Source organism: Schistocerca piceifrons, chromosome 2 (genome assembly GCF_021461385.2).
Source record: "Schistocerca piceifrons isolate TAMUIC-IGC-003096 chromosome 2, iqSchPice1.1, whole genome shotgun sequence".
NCBI lineage: Eukaryota > Metazoa > Arthropoda > Insecta > Orthoptera > Acrididae > Schistocerca > Schistocerca piceifrons.
The window spans coordinates 253058239-253073338 of NC_060139.1; the positions used below are offsets into that span (position 1 = coordinate 253058239).

At 42.0% G+C, this 15100-nt stretch overlaps 1 protein-coding gene across 1 annotated transcript in view; it reads left to right on the plus strand.

Annotated features, from left to right (window-relative positions):
• Nucleotides 1-15100, plus strand: part of LOC124776640 (vesicular glutamate transporter 2-like) — a 172933-nt gene that overhangs the window by 126529 nt on the left and 31304 nt on the right. Inside the window, exon 6 of the mRNA XM_047251730.1 lies at nucleotides 4320-4447. Coding sequence (XP_047107686.1) covers nucleotides 4320-4447 — 128 coding nt within the window. The remainder of the gene's footprint in view (nucleotides 1-4319; nucleotides 4448-15100) is intronic.

Sequence of the window (15100 nt, forward strand, 5' to 3'; positions counted from 1 at the left end):
CAGAGGGTGATCACCCCTCTGACCTAATATCATGACCACCAACGCTGGCCATATGTTGCGCTACACTAAGCTTCTGTAACGTGCGATCTTGTCTTGCATATTACTATCTTCTGAAGTTTTTAATCGCTGGTATGTTATTAACTGACATTTCCAGTGCGCAACAAAGAATTAAAGGAGCACTTTTTCAAAACCCCCTAATTGCCTCCAATTGCCACGAATAAGTTTGAAATTTGGTTCGAAAGTGCCTGTAACCTGCCTTTGTAATAGCGCAAAAGCACGGTTTCCTGAGACGTCGCCATCGTGCTCGGCGATGCTTCAAACAGCAAGCTGTCGACACCTGCGGAAAAAGGGCCACAGGCCACGGTAGGCAAAGCGCACCCCAAGGGTGTCGGAAGGGGTCGACTAACGCTGAGGCGCTACAGCAGCCTGCCAGCTGAATTTGCGTTGAAGTTTCTGACTGGCACATTTTTTACATGCCGAAGGACGGTGCGTAGGTGGCACTGAGGGTATTGTTGAACAGGGGAGTCTTCTAGGTATCTTTTCCCGTTTTACATTGAAGCGCCAAAGAATCTGGTATAGACATGCGTATTCAAATACAGAGATATGTAAATAGGCGGAATAAGACGCTGCGGTCGGCAATGCCTATACAGGGTGTTACAAAAAGGTACGGCCAAACTTTCAGGAAACATTCCTCACACACAAAGAAAGAAAATATGTTATGTAGACATGTGTCCGGAAACGCTTACTTTCCATGTTAGAGCTCATTTTATTACTTCTCTTCAAATCACATTAATAATGGAATGGAAACACACAGCAACAGAACGTACCAGCGTGACTTCAAACACTTTGTTACAGGAAATGTTCAAAATGTCCTCAGTTAGCGAGGATACATGCATCCACCCTCCGTCGCATGGAATCCCTGATGCGCTGATGCAGCCCTGGAGAATGGCGTATTGTATCACAGCCGTCCACAATACGAGCACGAAGAGTCTCTACATTTGGTACCGGGGCTGCGTAGACAAGAACTTTCAAATGCCCCCATAAATGAAAGTCAAGAGGGTTGAGGTCAGGAGAGCGTGGAGGCCATGGAATTGGTCCGCTTCTACCAATCCATCGGTCACCGAATCTGTTGTTGAGAAGCGTACGAACACTTCGACTGAAATGTGCAGGAGCTCCATCGTGCATGAGCCACATGTTGTGTCCTACTTGTAAAGGCACATGTTCTAGCAGCACAGGTAGAGTATCCCGTATGAAATCATCATAACGTGCTCCGCTGAGCGTGTGTGGAAGAACATGGGGCCCAATCAAGACATCACCAACAATGCCTGCCCAAACGTTCACAGAAAATCTGTGTTTGTGTTAATGACGTGATTGCACAATTGCGTGCGAATTCTCGTCAGCCCACAAATGTTGATTATGAAAATTTACAATTTGATCACGTTGGAATGAAGCCTCATCCGTAAAGAGAACATTTGCACTGAAATGAGGATTGACATATTGTTGGATGAACCATTCGCAGAAGTGTACCCCTGGAGGCCAAACAGCTGCTGATAGTGCCTGCACACGCTGTACATGGTACGGAAACAACTGGTTCTCCCGTAGCACTCTCCATACAGTGACGTGGTCAACGTTACCTTGTACAGCAGCAACTTGTCTGACGCTGACATTAGGGTTAGCGTCAACTGCACGAAGAATTGCCTCGTCCATTGCAGGTGTCCTCGTCGTTCTAGGTCTTCCCCAGTCGCGAGTCATAGGCTGGAATTTTCCGTGCTCCCTAAGACGCCGATCAATTGCTTCGAACGTCTTCCTGTCGGGACACCTTCGTTCTGGAAATCTGTCTCGATACAAACGTACCGCGCCACGGCTGTTGCCCCGTGCTAATCCATACATCAAATGGGCATCTGCCAACTCCGCATTTGTGAACATTGCACTGACTGCAAAACCACGTTCGTGATGAACACTGACCTGTTGATGCTACGTACTGATGTGCTTGATGCTAGTACTGTAGAGCAATGAGTCGCATGTCAACACAAGCACCGAAGTCAACATTACCTTCCTTCAACTGGGCCAACTGGAGGTGAATCGAGGAAGTACAGTACATACTGACGAAACTAAAATGAGCTCTAACAAGGAAATTAAGCGTTTCCGGAAACATGTCCACATAACATCTTTTCTTGATTTGTGTGTGAGGAATGTTTCCTGAAAGTTTGGCCGTACCTTTTTGTAACACCCTGTATAAGTCAAGTCTCTGGCGTAGTTGTTAGATGGGTTACTATTGCTACAATGACAGGTTATCAAGATTTAAGTGAGTTTGAACGTGGTTTTATAGTCGGCGCTCGAGCGATGGGATACAGCATCCGAGGCAGCGATGAAGTGAGGATTTTCCCGTACGACCATTTCACGAGTGGACCGTGAATATCAGGAATCCGGTAAAACATGAAATCTCCGATATCGCTGCGGCCGGAAAAAGATCCTGCGAGAACGGGACCAACTACGACTGAAGAAGGTGCGGACCCGATCATTGGTCGTGATTGTCCTTCGTACATGTTGGACATTCACTCTACTGCTTCACAAACGTCTCTAATGCGTCCCTACTGGTGTTTTAACTCTCAACTGAAATGCTCCAATCCGTTCGGGTGTGTCGTTCTACCAGTAGGTAGTTCTCATGGTAATTGTGTGTATGTTTACAAACAACGTCAGGGGTGACCTTCCGATCGGTACAGGAACAGTCACAATGGCAACATACCTGTGCGACAGATCAGGGTTACGCAACACTTTTGTTGAGGTGTGTAGTTCTGCGTACCCTTGATTAGTTCGTAGCATAGTAACAACAAAAGTTTCCAGCCTGTTAATACGAGTATTTGAAGTCGTGCTTGACCGTAAATGGTACGTCATTGATGTACACCAGGAATAGGAGCGGCTCTTGGATGGAGCCCTGTGGCCCACTGTAGGTTACTAGTCCATCCCCTGAATAATCTGTCCTTCATTTTAGAGTCGTGAGCTCAACCAGATACTTTTTTTTGGAGAGATACGGGCGGAAGCACTCACTGCAGATACCTTTAATTCCATAACTTTCTAGATTATGTAACAGCAGGGAGCGCTTTACAAGTTCAAATGCTTTCGTGAGATTTATAAAGACCATGTTCAAATGCTTTTGTGAGGTTTATAAGGAGTCCAGAAAAAGATTGTTTCTCATTAAATATACTCACAATGTTGTCGGTAACAGCAAAAATCGCTACATTTACTTATCCGCCTGTTTCCAGCCTGTTAATACGAGTATTTTAAGTTAGGCTTGATCGTAAATGCTACGTTACGGACATTTTCAGGCATGGTCGCCTACTGACGGCACCAGTCTTCGGGCAACAGGGCGACACGCCGCTCAATAATTTCCATGTTCTCCTTTAATCACAAATGACGAGGCTTACAAACACTCGAGCAGTAAAAATGTTCAAATGTGTGTGAAATCTTATGGGACTTAACTGCTAAGGTCATCAGTCCCTAAGCTTACACACTACTTAACCTAAATTATCCGAAGGACAAACACACACAAACCCCGCCCGAGGGAGGACCAGCCGCACAGTCCATGAACGCAGCGCCCTATACCGCTTGGCTAAACCCGCGAGGCCTCAAGCAGTACTCGACAATAGTTTGTTAAAGCGCGAATCTGAGCTTCCCTCTCAACCGTTATTTCTGAAAAAAGGTAAAGTGTCGCGGATTATATGTTTCCACAAACCTGAGGAGGATCTGTAGGGATCTTACGAATAAAGTTACGATCATACGGCATAGAGAATAACATGCTTTTCCGTGTTGTTTCCACGTCAGAAGAATCATTTACTCATCACGAAAGACAAAAAACTAGCCACTTAAATATGCACAAAATATCCATTTTGCCATAACCTGCTGTGATTTTAATCCCATCTTCAGCATAACCATATTTTTCCTCAAAACGAAGTTAAATGTTCATTTCCAGCATTTAGAATAAAGCTGTACTTGAAAGAAGGATATGAATACTTTTTCAATTTACTATTTACTTAACTTTTTCCATTACTGTTGAGGGTTTCAGGTACGTGTCATCCGTCTTTAGATAATTAACATCCATAGATAATTTAATAGTTTAGAACTAAAACTCTAATTTTAAAATGTCAAAATTCCTTGTGTAAATATACTGTTATGTACATGGGCATGACCAACCGAGCTTGGTCGCTATCTTTAATTTGTTAAATCTTTTCTTACCACAGAAACTTATAAAACCGATGACTGGTGTGTGTATTGGCATTTCTGTTTCATTGTTGAACTATCACCTCAATGTTTATTTTCAGGAGCAATTGCTGTGTTGTGGTACGTCGTATGGTTCATGTGTATCGCTGAGGATCCTTTAGAAGACAAAAGAATCACCAGTCAAGAACTTGAATTCATACAGTCTTGTCTTGGGGAAGACAGAAAGACGGTATGTACATTTTACCACATTTTCTCCTGTATTCTCGACTCCTTGGGGTGGATCACTGGTCCACTACTGTTCTTGCCTTATATGTGTTACCTATAATTTTATTTAATCAGGAGGCAGAATTATTCTTGGTTTCAGATGGACAGTCATTGTTGTGAAGCTGAGCAATGAAGTATCAACAGAGAAAATGGCAAATGAAATTTTTGTGGAAGCTATAGACTGGTTTTGCACAAAAGGGCTAGATTTAAACCTTAAAAACCAGTTTTGTGCCGTCAAAAATAATAATAGAACATATATTTCTTTCAAAATGGAAAAAAAGTATTTATATATCTACATTCTGACCATTTACGGTTTTTTTATGTAAAAAGGATTAACTATCTCTATTCAAGAATCCCTCGGCGGTAAGGAGAAACATTTGTAATCTTCATTTGAAACCGCTTCTGCTGTCTATCAGACATTTTATTTCAGTGGGGAGCATGTCAAAGAGTTTTATAGCTGTATATTTCACACCTTTATGTGCCTAAGATTCATTAAAGGGTAATACTCTATTAGTCTCAAATTCAGATAGATTCATATTAACTGATTCTTCCGTCGTTTGTTGCTAGAACAGCTTGATAATTATAAATGAAAAGGACGAGGAATCATCGCAAAATAAATGAGTCTATGGGAGCCTTTATATTTTATGAAGTAACAGCTTTTTCATGAGATGAGAAAACATTTTATTTTCCAAGCACAGATCAAAAACTAACAAGAGTAAACAACTCGTAACCAAGCCGACTAAGGCAAAGATAAATATCTATCAGCTGCAGCTTTCACCCGCTGTTTTTGGCGCAGTGGATAAATGACGTCGCCACATCAGCCCCCCTCCTTTTGAAACCGGGTGCACCAGGTATGTGGGGAAACTTGCACTTGATTTTTCTACCAGCTCTCGTGAAAACATCTGGTGCAGGCAATGGCTGGTCCTGTTCTGCACTTGCTGCTTCGTTGTCCTCTTCTGAAACCGAGGGCTCGGCGAGGCTATCTGCTGTTTCTTTGGCCTCCTCGTTTGAGGGTGATTTTGCAGACCGAGGAAGTTGTGTACCCTCTTCGGTGTAAGCAGGTTTAAGCCGCTCAATTGAGACTGTCTCTTCTTTACCATCCTTATCCATTTTGAAGCTGTGGCTTCCTCTTGTGATTACCCTGTATGGTCCAGAGTAAGGCGAAACAAGCGGCGGGCGCACCGTATCATCCCTAAGCCACACGTGGGACGTTGCTTGCAGGTCTTTATGTACAAACACTCTCCGGTCTCCATGTCTGACAGGGTTAGTGGGTTTGATGTTTCTCATTCTAACGCTGAGTTGTCTCGCGAATTGCGTGCATAGCTCAGGGGCGAACGGCTGTGTAGATGCTGGAACGATAAATTCTCCAGGAACCCTCAATTGCTCGCCATAAACCAATTCTGCGGAAGAGCATTGTAAGTCCTCCTTCACGGCCGTTCTCAATCCGAGTAGGACCAGCGGTAGTGCTTCAGGCCATGCAGTGGAACTACACATTAATGCAGCTTTGAGCGTGCGGTGTAGTCGTTCCACCATTCCATTACTAGATGGATGATAGCTTGTGGTGCGTAGGTGGTTGCACCCGCACAGTAGTAAAAATTCATTGAAAAGTTGGCTTTCAAACTGCCTTCCGCGATCTGTTGTTATGTTTTGCGGAACGCCAAACCTGGAGAACCATGAATGCAACAGTGCTCTTGCAACCGGCTCCGCAGAAATGTCTTGTATTACAACTACTTCTGGCCACCTGGTAAAACGATCAATGATTGTGAGCAAATAGCGTTGTTCTGAAGAGCATGATAGCGGGCCCACAATGTCCACATGATATGTGAAAATCTTGCAGATGGTGTCGGGAAGTCAGCAATAGGTTCAAAGACATTTCTGCTGATTTTATCACGCTGGCATGTTAGGCTTGTACGCGCCCATGCACGACAATCTTTTTGTATTCCAGGCCACACTACTTTGGAGGAAACTAACTTGGCTGTAGCTCGTACTCCTATCACAAGGTTATGTAGTGCACTATAAATCTCGCGACGATATTGCTCTGGTATGTAAGGTCGCTCCTTTCCTTTTGCTACATCACACCAAATTCCGTCTGGAACATTTGGGACAGACACACGTCTGAGCTGCAGCGCAGTTCTCTGTTCCTCTATTAGACGGCGCAAGAAAGGATCTTCTCGTTGTTTAGACGCTAACTCGGTCCAACGAATTGAATTTAAACTGGCACAATTCCTAGACAGGCAATCTGCGACCAGGTTGTCTTTTCCTGAAATGTGACGCACGTCAGTTGTGAACTGTGCAATGTACTCGACTTACCTGCATTGACGTGGTGAATTGAGCTCTGTGTCTCGTTGAAATATAGCTACTAACGGCTTGTGATCGGTAAAAATTGCAAAGTGCCTCCCTTCGACAGACGTGCGAAAATCCTTTATGGCTAAGTAAATAGCAAGCAACTCACGGTCAATAGCACTCCATTTTTGCTGCTGTGGAGTCAGGTTTTTAGAGAAAAATGCGAGCGGCTGCCATCTGCCATCAACTTCTTGCTGTAGCGCTGCACCCACTGCTGTTTGGCTCGCATCAACCATGAGTGCTAAAGGAGCGCTCAATCTTGGATGTCCCAGTAGTGTTGCCCGAGAAAGACATTTCTTTAAGTCATGGAAAGCTACTTCAGCATCTGGACTCCATGGAATTTTACGATTTCCTGTTGTATTTTTACCTGCAAGTAATGTTGAGTGGCTCTTGGGCGGCAGCTAATTTAGGTAAGTGACGTCTGTAATAGTTGAGCATGCCTAAAAATCTGCGAAGTCCTTTGTAAGTTGTGGGAAGGGGCATCTGTTGTACTGCTTCAACCCGCTCAGGCAAAGGTGACAGGCCTGCTGCTGAAACCAAATATCCCAGGAACTTAACCTCGCGTTTTCCAAACGTGCACTTTGTTTCGTTAATTATTATGCCATACTCTGTCAGACAGCGGAAAAGCTGCCGCAGATGTTCGACATGCTGATATACAGAACCAGAGAATACTAAAATGTCGTCCATATAACAAAATACGAATGGTAATTCTCGAAGCACCTCATGCATGAATCTTTGCCATGTTTGGGCAGCGTTTCTGAGGCCAAATGGCATAAAATTGTACTCAAACAAAGCGAATGGTGTGTCAACTGCTGTTTTTTTAATGCCAGATTGAGCCATGGGAATCTGGGAAAATGCCTTGGCGCAATCAATCACACTAAATATTTTGGCATTGCTAATCGTACTGTTAAAATCAGTCACATTAGGTACTGGGTAGCGGTCGGGAACTGTGCGGGCATTGAGCGCCCTGTAGTCTCCACATACTCTCCATGAATTGTCTTTTTTACGGACCATGTGAATTGGAGATGCCCATGAACTATCAGACCTACTTACAATACCTGTTTTTAGAAGTCTGTCGAACTCAGCTCGCGCCGCGAGCAGCTTCTCTGGAGACAGACGCCGCAGGCAGAAGGCAACGGGTTGACCTTGTGTCGTGTTGATGTGGTGCTGAGTATTGTGTCAGCATTTCCTGGTTGCGTTGACGGGTTCGGTAAGTGCTGGAAAGTCTTGAAGCAGTTTACGAAAAAGTGATTCCTCCGACAGTGCTCTGATATTGCCTACAGTATACGAATCGTTACGACTGTCGGGTGTCTTCTTGCGTGACGCACACGTGTGCGCCCCGCTTAGTTGCGAGTACGAAATCGTATCACAATATCCCGACGCGGATGACGCGGTAGAGGAGCCGGAAATCTTCGTGCGGAAAGACACGGGCACATCGCACTGCACTTGAACCGACGCAGAAGACGCAGTAGGCAATATCCCTTCTGTGGGAACTGTCACCAAACGACAGTTAACCAGGTCGGGCATAAGTCGGTAGTTCCGTAAAAAGTCCGCTCTAATTATAGGACTCGGCACATCAGCAACCACAAAAGTCCATTTTGGATGGAAGTTGGAATTCAGATGTAATGCCAACTGTTTCTCACCATAGGTAGATATTCTGGAATTGTTTGCCACAGTCAGCACATATTGCGTTGTTGTCGTGAGTATATCACCTCTCTTTCTTGGATAAACACTGACTTCTGAACCTGTGTCAATCAGAAACTTCTCACCTGAAGAGAGGTCCAACGCGAACAATCGTTGTGATTGGTTGACTGCAGATACCGTGGCGTTTTCACCTCTTTGAATCACGCTATGACTCGGGCGCCTATGTTGTTGTTGACGAACGTTAGCGCCCTTTAACGCCCGCCTTTTAAGTTTGGGTAGCTGCAGGGTTGAATACATTGACGGGCAGTGTTACCGAAGCGTCTGTGGTACCAGCACCATTGATCTGTCAAATCCTGTTGGATAGCATTTCTTCGTCTTTTCCAACTGCGACTACGTAGCTGCTGGTGGTGTGAAGTTACTTGCACATTGAGTTTTGCCACTTATGCTGCCAGTTGCTGTATGGTGGGTTCGGTCGATGAGCACTGCTGTTGGGAAGTATTATTGCATGTTCCTGGCTCACTGACGTCAGATTCCATCACACTACACGTTCTTGGGCCTCTATCCTGGCTATAGTTGAATTCAGAACACGCAGAAACTTCGGTTAAGGTGTTTGCGATGGTGTCTGCCTTTTTTGCTAAGACTTGCAATGGTAAGTCTGTTTCTGCTGCAATGACTGCACGGATGTTGGCAGGAAGTTTACGAAGCCATATTAGACGTAAAGACTCTTCAGGTAGGAGTTCCGGGCCGGCTAATGTACGTAAGGCTTTGAGTACTTGTGACGGAGTCGTGTCGCCCAAATCTTCGTATGCGAAAATTTTTGTAGTCGCAAATCTGGTGATAACGTATAATGCTGTATGAGAGCTTCCTTTAGCACAAAGTAATTTTGTTGCGACAAGGTTTCTTCTACTTGCTCTATCACTTCTAAATTTAGATGTGAAACCACTATATTAAATTTGTCAATGTTGTTAGACACCCCACGCTGCCGAAATATGCATTCAGCCTGCGTAAACCAAAGCTGCGGGCGCGTCGGCCAGAACGCGGAAAGCTTAACATTTCCGAGTCGCGCGTAGGTACTCCCATCTTTTGCGTTAACATCTGTCGTTCCGTTTTGTGGCGAATCAAAGGGCGTGGACCGCGATCCTTGGTCGAACAGACTGTAGTCTTCAATCTTGACTCCACTGCCCCATGCTTTTGTCTCTGAATTCATTATTCTCTTCGGTATATATATTTTCTTTACGCTTTTGCTACGATTTTTCGGGGTCACCACTATGGGAGCCTTTATATTTTATGAAGTAACAGCTTTTTCATGAGATGAGAAAACATTTTATTTTCCAAGCACAGATCAAAAACTAACAAGAATAAACAACTCGTAACCAAGCCGACTACGGCAAAGATAAATATCTATCAGCTGTAGCTTCCACCCGCTGTTTTTGGCGCAGTGGATAAATGACGTCGCCACAAGTCAGAGTCTGTGTCCGTATGGGTGAAAGAACCTCTTAATTGCAGCAAGATTAAAGTTGATGGTGTTGCAACACATTATTATAGAAATTGATATAAAGTTCAATTATATAAATTGAAATAAAGTTCTCTTCGTTCTACTGTCCTTTGTCCTTATCTATATTACATAAAAAAGACTACACATTGATCTTGCCAAAAGCCGAGAAGCGAATCTTTTTGGTGTTGTAGCCGAGAACTGTAACAACAGAATTTATAGACAGTCATGATACAATGACATAATGCAGGAAAAATAGATGAATAGAAACGAGCTCAGCAATGGGAAGCACTGGAAAACTGTGAGGATTAAGTGATGTGTAGACGAGCGGAAATACTGAGCTGTGTTTGGTCTTTTAATATTAGATCAAGACTATGGACTAGATGTTTGTTGATTTCCAGGGCTTCCAACAGGTTGAGTTTCTCGCCTTTGTTAGCTAAGTGAAGGACATGGGACTGTGGCTGGTACCTGTGACACTCATTCAGCACATGCTCAGCAAATCTGGTGTATTTGGCAACCTCCAGCTGTGTTCATGCTCAGCCAACCTATTTGGTATGTCTCTGCCTAGTTGACCAATATAAGACATAGCACAATCAGGACAAGTAATTTTATATACCCCACTGTTGACTGATAACTGGATGTTATCTTCACTATTGAAAATACACAAGGCTTTTGTGTTCCTCACATAGTAGCAAATCCTATTATTACAAGATTTCAGTGCCCAACTTCCCTTTGAAAGCATTGTTGAGCATAGAAACAAATCAGAGGCGATCCTGTAAGACATCAGTGAATGAAAATATTCAAAATATGTTAACTTACTGGCTTATATATCCATGAAGTTTGCTTTTATTCTCATGGCAAGACTAGCTGAAACTGAACGATTTAACATGTCTATTATATAGTTTTTCATTTTAAGTTTTCATCAGTATGTACACCTAAGAACATAGAATTTAGAATTCTGTTTATTATTTCTTTTCTCTTTGCCTCATAAATGTGTGAAATATATAGCTATGGCACTCTTTGACAAACTCCCCATTAAAATAAAATGTCTGATAGAGACTAGAAGTGTTTTCAAATGAAGATTAAAAATGTTTCTCTATACCACAGAGGGATTCTTTAATAGAGATAGTTAATATTTTTACAGCAAAAACTGTAAATGTTCAGCATTTAGATATATAAATACTTTTTTCTATTTTAAAAGAAAGATGCATTCTGTTATTATGATTATTATTATTATTAGTAGTAGTAGTAGTAGTAGTAGTAGTAGCAGTAGTAGCTTTATTCATCTGTAGATCTCTTTCTACAAGGATATAGGACATGTCAAAGTATTTACAAGTTTAGATCAATTTACAATAAGCTAATTTGTATACACATATATTTACAGACTTCTAGTTAGAGACAATCATAAACTGAGTCACCAACCCTCCATAATGAGTGAGATGTTGAGCTCAGAAAGAGGAAGAGGTGTTAGTATTGTGCTATGCACATTTTGGGGGTAAGTATTTCTAGAAAGGAAAAAAGAAGGAAAAAACATCAAGTGAAGGTGTTATGTGGCATGTTGAATATTTTATAATCATTATTATTATTATTATTTGTATATTTTTTTATCAAACCCCTACTCTGTTTTATCTAAGTAATCCTTCAATGTATAAAATGTATTGCAAAACAGGTACTTTTTAGCTGCTTTTTTAAATAAGTGTATTTTTGCAAATTCTTTAATTTCTTATGGTAATTTGTTGTATAGTTTTATTCCTTGGTAGAAAATGCTGTTTTGAGTTTTATGTTTATTTTTTCCTAGTAAATTTAAGTTGAGTGTATCTCTTGTTGCATGGGCATGGACAGAGCTGTTTGTGCAGTAATTACCGATGTTATTTTTGATGTGCACAACTGACTGGTAAATGTATTCACATGGAGCAGTTAAAACCCCAGTGTTCTGAACATATCTTTTCAATGAGCTCAACTAGTATTTTTGGTTATTATTCTTATGGCTCTTTTCTGGAGTTTCAAAATTTTGTTCATATTTTGTGCGTTTGTTCCCCAAAAAAGAATGCCATAGCTAAGAATTGAGTGTACATATGAATAATATGTAACTGAATGTAACACACTGATGATAGGATTCTAAGGGCATAACATGCTGATGACATTCTGTTTGCAAGTACCTTTGTGTGTTCACACCACTTCAACTGAGAATCAATATTCATTCCTAGAAATTTTGCATTTGTTACACAGTCTATAGAGGTGCCATCTACATTTAATTTAACATTGTTATTTTTCCTTTTCAATCTGAAATTCATGGCATTAGTTTTCTTTGTGTTCAATGTCACTTTATTGCTTATTGACAAATCATAAACTTCCTTGAGAGTTTCATTTGCTTTCTCAGCAAGGAGTTCTCTTCTTTTCTTAGTGACTACAATATTGCTGTCATCAGCGAAGAGAATTTTTTCACCATGATTAACACTACTGGAAAAGTCATTGATGTATATCACAAACAGTGTTGGTCCTAATATGCTACCTTCCGGAACCCCTATTTTGATTCTGATAAGTGGTTTACTAAATGTTTGAATCTATTTGAAGTATGTGTTATCTCTACTGTTTGTACCCTATCTGTTAGGTATGATCGAAACCAGTCATTAGCTACCCCTCTTATTCCCAATGCTTCTAATTTATTTAATAGAATCTTGTCATCGAATGTATTAAATGCCTTAGAAAGATCCAACAATATGCCTGTGACACACTCATCTTTATCAAGAGCATCAAGTACAACTTTTTTTAATTCTATCATGGCTGACTCCATATTTTTGCCACTTTGGAAACCAAACTGTGATTCGCTTAATAGATTGTATTTATTCAGGTAATTCATTAATCTGTCTTTCATAATTTCTTGTATTATTTTTGAGAATGCTGATAGCAGGGAAATGGGCCGGCAATTTTCTATGTCTTCTGCATTACCTTTCTTAAGCAAACGTACAAGTCTTGCCTGTTTTAACTGCTCTGGAAATGTCCCTGATGTGAAGGATTCGTTTATTACATTTGTTAAGGGGCCTCGAATAATCAGTATGCATTGTTTCAGAACACACATTGGTACTTCATCTAAGCCTACTGACTTTTTATTTTTTAGTTTTTGAACAGTTTTATTGACTTCATTCTCTGTGATTGGAAGTAACATCATTGTATTTAGTGGAACATTATTCACAGGCGTTATATTCGTTTTGGGGATTTTTTGCTGTAACTTCTATGCAGTACTTGAAAAACGCTGGTTTACATAGTTTGCTAAGTGTTGTGGATCATTTATTACCTTATCCCCCTCCCTTAGCAGTATATTATTCTGCATTTGATTGTCTCTGTTTCCTTTTTGATAACATCCCAGACTGCTTTGCTTTTATTCTCTGCAATATGTATTACTTTGTCATTAAATAACTTCTTTGCAGCAATCAGCACCTTCCTATAGATCTTTTTGTATCTATGATAGAAATTTAAGAACTCTGGATCACTGTGAATGTTTTTCATGGAACTGAGGTGTTCAGTGTTTGGAAGGACTTCTTAATACCTGCTGTTATCCAACTGTTTTTGTGAGATGTTGATACAGACATGCATACTTTTGGAAATAGAGTTGGCAAGTTCCAATCATAACATTTTACTTGAATATGATCTATGTAACACGTTGTAACTAACAGAAATGTCGTATGTCTTCTTCGACACATTTTATGTACCAAACCCGTCCTCCTCCACTGACTGTCAGACAGAGTCTTTCTTTTATAGACACAAAGTATGAGTTAATAAAAACGAATAAGACTTGTATTCGAGGAATGTATCGTTTTAGGTATCTCAGTCATTAACAAGGTCCTTTACGCTGTCCTTATTTCTGATACTGCGGCTTTCACAAAACAGTGCACAGATTCTCTCTTTTTCGTGCAGATTCGATTTTTCAACATTCGTGCTGCTCAATAGCAAAGCACCTACAACAAGTGCCTTGCAACATAGGCATTGTAGTAGACAACAGACACTCCTACTAAGTCACAAAACATTTGTATGTGAGTCCCTACAATACTTTGACCGAAGAGTGCTTGGTCTACGTACGTGTATCTTAACAGTATTGGTCCACCCAATAACCTTCCTACATGCACGGACGTGCAAAACTTAAAGACGAAAGTAACTTTCACAGGTTGCGTCACTGCCAAGAAACGTTGCTAGATGAAAACTTGGACCACACATAGAAAGAACTACAACAGTATAGTACAGAAGGTTAACTGAAAAACATACGCAGTGAGACGAACAGAAATGACACTTTTATTGAAAGACAGTAATATAAAGGATCACCGGAGTGGAAGGCGGTGGGTGGGAATAAACCATTAGGACAATTTTATTTAAGAGGCCATTTATTGGCAGAAAATGCATTCAAATGGGCCACATAAGTCAGGCCTAGGGTGGCGAGGGTGAGCCAGAGCATAGTGGCGGGCGAAACATAGTCCACCAAGTTAATGAATAGTGGCGTCTGCCATTCGGACAAGTCTGAATGGTGGGGCAGCTACAAAGTCCATGGCACCGCAGCACCGGGAGAGACAGGTGGTGTTCACAGCTAGACGGCGTGCAGCAGAGAGAGAGCCTCGCCGATGGGCGGCAGGGTATGTCCGGCACGGCCACATGGCTTCCTCCGCCTTGATTGGTCAGAAGCCGAGAAACCCGTGGGGGCGGCATGGAAAGTTCTGAAGCAAGGCCTGGTCAGCGTCGCTTAGGCGGCGTTACCTCGTCAGCACATGAGGGAGGCGCGTGATCGAGATTGCCCACCCTGGTGCTGACCTGCTGTTGCCAGACCGTGGGACGTGAAAATTACAGGCCTCTGAAGCTGCCGGCTAATGATGGACCATAACGATAGAATGAAATTAATCTTTGGAAAAATTAACGATAGAATCCCCTACTATCTGGCTCAACCTTACAGTAATTACAAGATAGTCATTACGATACATGATGGTCCCCTGCACGTTACATTCGGCAGGACATGGTTCTTTATAGAGTGTCTGATCACCACGGCCAGCAGTACACGCTCTGAACGTGCTCCCATACTGGTCCAAAGGTTGGTAACGAGTTCTGTTGGTAGGGCGTTCCATTCCTCCACAAGAGCGGCTGATGTGCTGCAGTATG